At 30.7% G+C, this 12,352-nt stretch overlaps 1 protein-coding gene across 1 annotated transcript; it reads right to left on the minus strand.

Moving 5' to 3' along the window:
* Positions 1 to 6,624: 6,624 nt before the first annotated feature.
* Positions 6,625 to 9,050, minus strand: LOC133825693 (protein trichome birefringence-like 10). Its single transcript, XM_062258621.1, has 4 exons — positions 8,397 to 9,050; positions 7,512 to 7,901; positions 7,270 to 7,428; positions 6,625 to 7,168 (listed from the first exon to the last, which is right to left on the minus strand). Exons 1-4 carry the CDS (start codon positions 8,993 to 8,995, stop codon positions 6,847 to 6,849), a joined length of 1,470 nt encoding a protein of 489 aa, XP_062114605.1. The 5' UTR covers positions 8,996 to 9,050; the 3' UTR covers positions 6,625 to 6,846.
* Positions 9,051 to 12,352: the final 3,302 nt, after the last annotated feature.

A 12,352-nucleotide genomic window follows, 5' to 3' on the forward strand; every position in this document is an offset into this window, starting at 1 on the left:
AATAACAAAAATTGAGTCAAAAGTAACATTTTGCAAGAATAAATAAGTAATTTTAAAAAAAAATTGACCATGAAATTATTAGTATGACAAAAATCAATATGAACGTGCATGAATATGCTCACCACCCCCAACCAAAATCAGAAAATGTCCTCGTTGTTTAAAAATATATACACGAAAAGCGTGAAATGAGAACATGTAGAGAGTGAGCTAATGCAAAATGATATGATATTGATTCTTAGAAAAAGAAAAATAAATGACAAGACAAACTATCATAATAAAATAAAAAGGAAAAACAAAACAAATAACAAAAATAAAACATACCAGAAATAAAGCAAGGAAAGACAGAACCTGATTAGTCTTGGAAAACCGGAGAAAAGTCTCCTCAGGTTGGTTCACCAACTCAATATTCTTGACTATCCAGTATCAAAAATGAATTTTCTTTTATCATGTGTCTCAAAAATGGAAGTATTAGTAACATTCTCAGGATAGAGAAAATGTTCATTTTCAGTATCGTGGAGGAAATTGTGTGATTGATTCTTTGAGAAATTTTTTTGCATTTCCTCCACAATAAGATTTATCATATCAATATGATAACACTTGTTTTCATTTGGGGTTTTTGGAAGAATTTCATCATGAGGAATATTTTCACTCCAGATAGTAATGGCATCATCCTCATCAAATTTGTAGGAAATAGGATTAAAGATTGGCGCCATTGTTTCCTCGTCTGATTGGAATTGGCTGAAATAATGTGAATTAACTTTGTCGGTCAATTCTTAAAATTGAGTTTGAAATTCCCTTAGTTCCTCCATAATGTGTTTAGAAATGTTTCTTATGTGTTCAGTAAAGTTCATTTATTCCTCCATAATTGTGTATAATGTTTCCTCTAAGGAATTTGTATTAGTCCAAACATTATGTGGAGGTTCATGGTAAGAGTGAGAAAAATCGTGCTCAACATTCCTACTAGATGGTGCCAATTCCCAACCAATCGGTGCACGGTAATTTTACTTAGACTTCCAACTTGAAGCAACGGGGTTTTTCCAGCTAAGATTATTGTTCTTGTAGTGAGAATAGTACTGAAAGGCTTCCTCCATTTCTCTAAGAGTTGAGTAATCTTGAGCAAAATGGTCTACTCTTTCACAGTGAAAATATGATTCATCATACTCTACCCTTATGACCTCGTTACTTTCTCGACCATACTTAGCTTTTTGAATTCTCTAGTCAAGAATTCTACTTCAGATTTAAGGTACTCTCTTTCGCTAAGTTGGTAGGCACCTCTAAAATTGCTAGTACCCTCAGTGGCACTAGATTTTGGATTGTGTTGAAGTGAAGAGATATATATTGGATAATAGTACTCAAAACGTCGATGATCTTCTTCATTCATTTGTTATTTTATTTTTTTTATTTTTTTTTTGTAAATATTATAAGCACAAGTGTGTAATAGTGCAATAAGTATACAGCAAAAATGTTCCCAGACCAATTGGGAAGGCTGCCAAGGTACCATTTTAGGCCCAAGAGCTTTTCTAGAACTCCTCATGGTTCTTAGAAAAGGTTGGAGGGTAACGCCAACACAGACCTTATTTAAGAACCACTTTTTCGAAGACAGAACAAGTTTGGTTTTTATTGATTTCCAAAATTACACAAATGTTCTCAATACTTTTTTTTAATGCTTTAAAATTTTATGTTTTTTTTTTCGAAAAGAAGAAAAAAAAAACTAAATCTAAAAAATAAAATTTTTAACCTAAACCTAAAAGTAAAATAAATAAATAAAATAATACAATTTAAATTTGAATAAATAAAAAAAAGAAACTAAAATAAAAATTACTAAGGAAAAAAAATTAAAAGAGAAATTAAAAAAAATTATACTACTTATTTTTAATAAAAAAATAATAATTCACTATGCAAATCTTTTATTGTAGAATTACCTCCTCGGCAACGGCGCCAAAAATTGATATCGCCCAATAAACTTCTAAGCGGTCGTAGTAGTAAACGGGCTATGTCGTATCTATAGAGAAGCAAACACAACTAAATATTTGATTAGTAAATAAAAGATAAAAGTAAAGTAGAATTGAAGAAATGGATTTCATGAAAGTAAAATAATAGACTAGGGAAAGCGATCAGATAAAGAGCATGGCAATGTAGAGATGCAGTGCTGTAAAACCTATTATAATATTGATATTAATTAAAAAAACATTTGCAATTCTTCACCATTAATTGCAACTGGAAGATGTATATGTTAAAAACACAAATTAAATAATCTAGATTAAATTGAATCTAACTCCTAATTTCATAACATATCATATTATATATCCAAGAGCGACAAAATACCACTGGTAGAATGCAGTAAAAGACATACAATATAACAAATATACTAAAATAAATTAACAATCTAAGTTACATAAGAAAAGCATGACTGAACTTATGTATAAGATGCTAAATAATTTTAGAAAAGAAATTAGAAGATGAGAAACAAAATAATTAATGACATATGGAAATGAAGCATAAGAAGAATCAATATCACTATTGAGAATGAGAAGTACAACAACTACACTCTAACCTCACCAATATTTCTAAAATATTTCACTCATTTTTGTCACCTAAAACAAGCAAAACTAAGTTAGAAATAAAAAAAATAAACAAAATAACAAAGTGCCTTTTTTCTACTCTAAAATATGATGATTTAAATTGGTTTTGGTTCTCTATTTATAGAAAAAAATTTGCTCCAAAGTGGGTATTTTGTGCATTGGAAAGTGGAGAAAGTGACTTCAAAATCTGATGCAAAATGGGGCAAGTGGGAAACATGACAAGCTCAGATTGGCTTTGGAAAAGGTGGCAGGCACTAGTGGGACAACGTGGGCACGTGTCGGCATCTGGAGGCTTCGATAGGCAGTGGTTGGGCACGTGGGGAGCAGCTTCAGGCGACTGGGGGGGACAAAAGGCCACGTGGCGCTTTCTGACTGGCTTGGCAAGAGGCGTGGCAGGCGGCGTGGGACAATGGCGTCAGGTGGCGTCAGGCTGTCAGGCAGATGGGACAACACGTCAAGCGGGCTTCAGGCGGCTGCAACTCGGCTTGGCAGGGGGCTCGTCTTTGACTCGTGTGGCTCCGCAGCTGAAGGCTTGGGCCTGTGCTCTGTTTTGGGCCTAATTTGCTCAACAATTGTCTTTAAAAATGTCATTTGTTTCTATTCTTTCTTCTTCATTTTTCTTTGTGTCAAAATACATTTTATTTCCTGAAAATTGAATACAAATTAAAAATTAAATATATTACAATAAATTCATGAAAATATTAATTAAAACTTAATTTATTTTAAATTTTAAAACTAATAAAATGATATTTTTGAGCTCTAATCAGGACCCGACATCTTTGTGCGAGTAAGAAGATTCGTAATATATGTTAGGATTAATGCCCTAAAAATATGTAAAGACATTTTATTGGTTTTTAATAAAAATACAATTTTATTATATTTTATTGTTATAATTATTGTTTGAATTAATTATATAATAATATCAAGAATATTCTCTATTCATTCATGAGAATATGATCTTGTATTAGTACGAGAGAATTAAGATCATATATAATGAATAAAATAGTCAGTAACATATTAAAGTAAGGAATCTTTAATGAATGATTACTAATACGGTTTGTTAAGCATATGTGATGCAAGTAATCTAGATTCAGATTACTGATGCGGATAGACATCTTAGTAATTGTATTGTATATAATAGATATTATATATGACAGGACCGATGATAATTAATTATCTTTATAAACTTTTCGTTTGACGTAAATATTTAATTCTTGTCGTAATAGATGATCATTTGTAGATCAGTCTAAATTCTTAGTATTCATGAACTCCTGTTTATGTTTATTGGATCTTTTGATTCACTCGTTAAGATCTCTTAGAATAATGAGGCTAATGACTTTTGTTTTGGAGATTCAATATCATGGATGGTTGGGAACATGAACTACAATATTGGAATTCATGCTTTTCTAACAAATTGAATAATGGTTCTCTTAAGGGTTGATTCTGGAACTGAATAGTTATTGAGCTCAAATCTATAATTAGATTATAAATTAATTAATTAATGGTACTTAAGGATCAAGAGGTAATTAGAAGGGGTAAAATAGTACTTTTGACCAACTCTAATTAACGAACCAATAATGGAGGACATAACTACATATATTGATTATATCAATGGACTACTACAGAAGACTTTGTAAATGTAATTCTATAAATACTTAGAGTCTAATTCCATATTTATAGTGGAATAATCATGAAATTAATAAATAAGGTTATTAGATTAAAGAGTTTAATTAATAATCTTGTTTATTGGAGCTTCGTATTATAGGTCCATGGTCCCCAGATCACCTCTGTCCTGCATTGTCAATGGTAAGGATGTCAAAATAAAGATTTGTTAAGAGAAATGACTAAATTGCAAATGAATTAATTCTCCAAGGCAAAGAAATAATTATTTGATAATTATGGGTAGTTGATTAATTGCGAATTAATTAATTATTTAACTATATAGTTTTTATTTTGAAAACTATAGGTTAAAATTAATATTAATCTTGTTTGGATTAATATAAAGAGAGAAAATAATAAATATCTTATTTATAATATGATATTCATTTACTTAATTTAAAATTGATATTTTAAGATAAATTTAATTTTGAATTAACTGGTATTTATTATGGAATACATATCTTGTCTTAAAAGTTGATTAAATAAATAATTGAGAAAATTAGGGCAACTCTAATAGGGCTAAGCGACACACTGTACACAGTACAATGCCTAGCATCTAGCATTTTATCCCTGGGATTTGAATTTTGAATTTCAAATAAATTTATTTAATCAGTTATTTAATTATTCTTTTTAAATATGATTTAAATAAATAATTAAATGAAAATATCTAAACAGTTTTCATTTGAACTATATTTTAATTAAATAAATATTATTTAATTAGATTAAATATCTTTATAAATTTGATATACATGATATTAAAGAAATGATGGATAATTAGTGATAGTTTTCTCTAAACCTGAAAACTATTCAAAACCTTCTATTTGTCAAAACTCTCTAGATATTATGTGTTGAGTACATCTAGGGAGTCACATAAATCAACATTTTGAATCCTACTTGCCCATACACGTTCTTGTGCGTTTGAGGATTGATCTGGAATATCAGGGTCTGAGATCTCAGAACACTGGATACGAAAGATCGTTGATTTATACAAAAAGACTCAAGGACACTTGATAGACTACAAGAGGTAATCTCTGATCTATTTGTATGTGATTTAATATTTATATATGTATATGATCCTGACTGGTATTAATATTTATTAAAATGAGTCCATATATTCTGCTGTGTACATTTGATTTGATCATTTAATACCAACAATATACCCCACCAACCTAACCCTTCTCCTTCCTTCACCAATGACAACCCCAACCTACAGCTTTGATGATGGCTTGGGCATCAATGGAAGGGATGGTTTTATGGGTGTGTCTCAAGTGATGTTATTGGGTCTGTGTGTAGACTCATTATTGTGGATGAGATGTTGATGACCGGTCGAATGGGGAGCCCGCAGGGCGATGCCAAAGTACGCTGAGATGATGCACACTATATTCCACAATCGAGGGGACGACGTCTCCACATGCATATCAACAATCCGGGTTTGGGTCGCCCCCAATCCACATCAATCCGTGCTCCAAGTTGATTGGCGGATCGACTCTCACCGTTCCACGACGGTTATTCCACATCTGACTGGAGCGCATCGCCTGCCCCATCCGCTTCCCTCCTAACAATTTCAAGCACACTTTGACTCTCTTGTTGTAAAGACTCGTTTTTTTATTAATAAGATAATAAATATTTTTTAATGGGTGGGATTCACCGAGTCTAAGAGTCAAAAGACTCTTTTCTTTTCCTTCTTCTCTCTCCCCGACTCCTCTAATGTGAACTCTGTTTATGTATTTGATTTGGAACCTTATAGTATGTATCTCTTAATTAGCTATGTAATAGTTATGAATGAAGAATGATGGATGCTAATTATAATTTTGTTGTTTTATGACTTATTAAATTTAACTGTTTGGAATAAATGATCCTACTTTTATCATTAATATTTATATATATATAATTATAGGGGTTATTATATTATTTTGGACTTGTAATTATGGTACTATTAATATAAACTAAAGAAACATTTGTAAGAATTATTTTCCAATAAAGGGGAAAGTTTGACCTTTGACCACTCGAGTTATGGATCTTATAAATTTGTCATAGACTAGGGCTCGAGTCGAGAGACTTGTGCTCGAAATGGTAGAGTTGTGGAATTTGGAAAAGGACTCTCTTTGCTTATAAGCTAAATCGTAGTTAATTTGGTTGACTATATGAGGAATGAGAATATTACACATTCATGATATAGTTAATGAGAATATTATACAACTACCATTTCTCTAGTTGGTATGGTTGACATCTTTGATTCTCCCATTTATCATATCTCCATTAGGAGACACGTGACGTATACTCATTCTCATATCATTGCAATTGATGAGTTTATTTTAGGTTAAGGCAATCTTAAATAAATGTTTAAGAAAAACTAACATTAGAATTGGTATAAGGTAGCGCAGTGTGTAATTATCCTTAAATCAATCATAATTTGTCGAATTTGTCTAAGCTAACTTCCAAATCACAATTCAAAGTATATGAATGCGTGTGTGAGTATACACGTGTGATCCCAAGGGTGAAGAATGAATTGGTATGTTAAAAAGAGTCCTATGTAGGCTATGTTTAGCTACCCAAGTAATAGGCAAAAAAGGTTAAACTCAGAAGAATATGTTGTGCGAAAATTTCATGTTCGAATGAGTTGGCGCTTGAAAAAGATGGCGTAAAGAAGCTCATTCCATGAATCAGGCACACCAGGCAGGCACCAATGGCTGCAGTCCTGGATATGAGTGGGTGACTTGTTCTTGCCCTTGTTGTTGTATATAGATGGGTGACCATCTTTTCTCCTCATTGACATGTTTGTCACATTTAACATCTCCAATGAACTCGCCCTCTTTGATAACACATCAGACACTATTTTCACATAAGAATGTTCACTACCACTCAATGGACCTAACTCAGGTAGTGTTTCCAAGTGACAACCACCCCCATTTTTCCAACTACCTCCTCTGTTACATTCCCAACACTCTAAAAATCAGTACCAAACAAAAAAAAAAGAGAGGAAAACTCAATGCCAATGTAGTAGTTAGTAGTGTTTTTTATCACTAACCTGAAATGACTTGGTGAATAGGTTCGAAAATAGACGAGAGTCTTTTTCTTGTTCACTTTATTTTTAACCCAATCCACCACTGTCTCCATCGATCTCTTGTACGCAGCTTCAACACTCATATTCATCTTCATTTTCTTCCCTTCTTCGAAGTTGGAACCCCTGTCAAGACAAACGGTACACAATTAAACTCAAATATCGATCATAAAATACGACACTTAAACAAGTTATAAGTGTATACTTACGTTCTTAAAGTCTTTTCATAAGTCCACCAGCGGCCAGAATTGAGAATGAGCAAATCTGCTTGACTCCAACGATTGGCACTCCTGTCCATTTGATCAACTTTTAAAGCGTACCTAACATTAGGAGGAGATTTCGGTGGAGGATGGCCCAACAAGACCAAAAATGGCGATCTGTAATACTCCACAGTGCAGTTGAAATGGTCAAACTTGAAAATCAAGAAGCCAGAGTGCTTGGTAATGGGATTCCGGTTGACTTCGTAGATTGAAGACTTGTTAGAAACAGCAGTAGAGAGCAAGCAGAGTAAGGATTCCCATTGGTTCCTGGCTATGGAGTCACCAGCAAATACAACTCGCTTGTTCCTTAACTTTTCTAACAGCTTCTCTGCATCAAATCTATGGATCAAACACACAAACAAACAAACCCCACATCACATTTTTATACTCCTAAATATAACTGATTTTTATACAAAATATAAGTGTTATTAAAAGTCAATGGAATGCTAAAAAGCAGAGTGTCAACTCTGTTTGACAAGAACCACAAAATTTTCTGTTCAAATGATTACATTTAAGTTCAGATTTTGGCATTATCAATTCTTCCAACACATGACTTTTACTATTTGAAAAATCTTCTTAAAATGAGCCATCATCACAAAATCGAGAAAACAGGAATGAAAATTAGTTTACAAACAAAATTCTGAGAATTCTTCGCATAATTAGTTAAATTGAGAAGAAAGACTCAAATCTCATTCCCTTTGCAATTTTTTCATAAACATATTCTCCAAATTAATAGTCATATAATTTTGAAAGCTAAGTCAATAATAACATAATTATAATAGTAATAAAAGTAAGAATAATAAAAAACGGCAGAAATTAAAAAATGGTGGAAACCTGGGCAAATTGCAATGCTTGGGTTGCCAACGCCACTTGGTGTATTGATCATTTGGCCTACTATTCTCAGAGCACCTGAAACCTCCATCCATGAAAGGGCAATCTGAGGAATGATACAAAGGATAGGTTTCATCCCAAACCCAGTTCCCATCAAATATATCACAACCGTCTCCACCTTCATCAAGAAACCTCACCTCTTTCAATTCTTCACTCTCATAACTCTCCGATGAAACGTTCATATCTTCATTCTCAAAACTTGGCGATGAAATGTTCATATATTCAATCTCAATACTCGGCGATGATACGTTCATGCCTTCATTCTCCAAACTCGACGGCAACGGCAACGGCAACGGCAACGGCAACGGCAACGGCGGCGATGCCACTTTAATGCTTCCCAGCCATTCTACTGAACCAGGTAGGTTAGAACTACGAACTGGGGTTTCGAAATTCAAGTAGAAAAATCTACTCACGAATAGAACAGTGACCAAGAAGAACGCTAAAGCCGCCAAACACAGCTCCACAAGACTTAATCGCTTTAAAATTCTTGAATGTATTGCATTGTACTCTGACGACTCTACAAGACTACTGTTTTTTCTCATTCTGTTTCGAACAAGTAAAAGAACTTTTTTTTAAGTGGAATGGAAGAAGGCTTCAAAGATATGATATGTCAAGGCATTAATGGCTGAAAACCAGTTTGTGCATTTGTTACGTGTGATTGTGAGAAGTTTTTATTTATTTCTTCTTCTTCTTATTATTATTATTATTATTATTTTGTTTTAGGAAGTTAGTTTTTTTAAAAATAAATATATCTCTTCTATGTAAAAAGTAGTGTGTACATGTCAGATTATATTTTTTATTTTTTCTGTTAATTTTAATAAAATATTTTTATATTTAACCAAAAATTGTAAATATAACTTAAATTTAAATAAATAAATAATTAAACAAATTAATATATGATATTTTTGAGATATTTTACATGATAATTACTTAAAACTAATAAAACCATATATTTTATAATTTAAATAAAATTTAATTAAATTTAAACTTAATATTATATTAAATATATAATATATAATCTTATTCAAAAACTAGAACAAACATAAACTTAAACAAAAATTAATTAATTAGAATACGATATTTTTAAGATATTTTATGATAATTTAAATAATTAAATTATATTTATTTAAAAATAATAAATACATACATATTATTTTTTTATTTTATAAACTTGTGTGATAGTTTATTTTAGTTATGCATGTATACTACGATCTACACTATGATTTTTTCTATTCTTATTTTATTTTTTTTATTAATTTCTTTTAAAATATTAAGCAGCCACATAAATATATATAACTATGTTAACATTGTGTTTAGATGTCATATATGTAGTGATTATTGATATAAATATTTATATATAATATAGAACTATAATTCATTATATATATATTAAAAACAATGAATTAATTTTTATTAAAATCATAGACAATGTTTACAATTTTAAAATTAAGAAAACGTGCATATTGCGCGTTGCTTCTACCTAGTATTTTTTTTATAAATACAACACTTTTCTATTGCGTTCATTTAAGGAAACCATAATAATCCTTGAATTGACATAATTGGTTGAGAAGAGAAGGAATCACCACTCTTTTATCTTCTTCTTGGAGATTTTTTTATGAGATAGCAGATAAACCTTTATTTTTATTTTTATTTTAAACTGTTATATTGAATTTTACTATCTTAATACCCAAGTTACATAACTCAATAATAAATGTGTTTTTTAAGGGATAACAATATATATATTTGAATATATCTATATATATATATATATATTTTGGCCTATATTTTTTGTTATGTAACATTTCAAATTATGTATTTTACAAAATTGATCAAAATAGTAGTTTGTGCTAAATTTTGGTCAAACATTTTTTCAATACGACGAAAATGTTAACAAATTTTTAATTTAGTTAATTAATTAAATAATTTAAAATAAATTTTAAAATAAAAAATCATTAAAATAATATATTAATAATTTTATAAATAAAATTAAGATATACAAAACAAAATACAAATCTAAACTAAAACCTAAACCTATATGTAATAAAAAAAATCACAATAGTCAAAAGTTCTCTTTCTTCTTCTATTTCTTCTTTTTGCAGGTATGGTGGCCATGGATCTGAAACTGGAAAACCTGCCGAAGATGGTGGTCGTGGATATAAAGCAGGAGAACTCGTCAAAAAGATGGAGGCCATGGACATGAAGCTGGAGAACTCGCCGGAGATAAAGGCTTCTCCTTCATTTTCTCGCTTTCTTAGCAGCTTTACCGTTTTGCACCTAGCCCATCCCCGACCTCAACCATGGACATCACATCATATTTGACTGCACCTAGCCCAGATTCGACTAAAGCCAATAGTCTCTCAACTCCAGATATGTGCCACCCTTGCATCTCGATGCACCAGCCACCAGTTTGGCCCTATATCAGTATTTTCTCATCTTAGGTGGTCTCCGTCTCGAAGCTGCAAATCTAATGAAGGTTGGTTGACATTACTCTGGGTTTAAGTCATCGGATGGTCAGGACTCTTTTTGAGGTTGGGGCAGACTGGGTTGAGTGGGAAAATGCAGGATGGTCAGAGCTTTCTTTGAGATTGAGGCCAGACTGGGTTGGAGATGAAGCAAGGCAAGAGGATGGAGCTTCAGATTTGGTGAGAGGTCGACAAAGATGAGGTACAAGGCTTGGGTTGGTAGTGACTTTTCTTCAAGTTTGTTTGATTTTTGCATTTGTTCGATTTAAATTTGTGGTGTGTTTTAGGTACCATCAATGATGATTTATTTGTGTTGAATTGTTATGTTATTTTGAATAATTTTTTTTATAAATTTGAGTTGATTTATTTGTAATGAGTTTGTTTGTGATGGGTTTATTAGAGAAGAGCAATGGTAAACTCAAGAACACTAGTTTCTCTTAGTTTTTTATCATTGATTTATGAATAAGGATGAACAAATTCTAGTAAAAGTTTAGGGAAGAAGGTGAAAAATTTAGAGAAAGATTTACAATTTAATTTTATATTTGCAGTTAAAAAAAGTGTCTTTACTTTTCATTAATTAAAATAGTTTTTACTATTTTTCTATCTTTTGATTATTTTTAATTAAATAATGTTTTATTTAATATAATTTAATTCATTAAATAAAAAATTTGAGGACATTTTAGTCATATTGAAAAATTATTTGACTAAAATTGAGCTCAAAGTAATATTTTGATTCATTTTGTAAAATACGAGATCTCAAATATTATTTAATAAAGTATAGGAGTCAAACTGGTATTTTTTTAAAAAAAAATTCTATTTCTGAGTATTTTTATATGATAATTGCCCACTTTATTTTTAATATATTTATTTGAATGATCACTACTAAGTAATATCATATATTATAATTCCATTTACAATAAAACAGAAGATAATTAACATATCTAACATTTTTATAAGATATTCAAATACTCAAATTTGAATTTGATTTTGATAAAAAAAAAAAAAAACTTAAGTTTGAAGTTAAAAATATTATTTAAAAATTTTAATAAGTAATAAGAGAAGAGAAGGAGCACAACGCATGACAAACTAGAAAACCAATATAATATTTATATAGAATTTTTATTTTATAATAAAGCTGCTAACAATGATGGGTGTAAAACGATAGACAATGAATCATGCCTTCCTGTTAGACAGATCATAGCATCCTAATTTTTACATTTATTTATGTCAATATTTATATATTCCTAATAAGGTAAGCATGACGATGGAGTTTCTCCATTTTGTGCAGCAAACACCAAAAGAGCATGATAATGTAGTTAATTTTCTTGTGACAATGACAAATATGGCCATATTATTATTATTCAAAATAATGTGAGAACGAAAATGACCATTTCATTTTCACCATATAATATTTCATTTTCTGAATCGAATAAATAT

Source organism: Humulus lupulus, chromosome 1 (genome assembly GCF_963169125.1).
Source record: "Humulus lupulus chromosome 1, drHumLupu1.1, whole genome shotgun sequence".
NCBI lineage: Eukaryota > Viridiplantae > Streptophyta > Magnoliopsida > Rosales > Cannabaceae > Humulus > Humulus lupulus.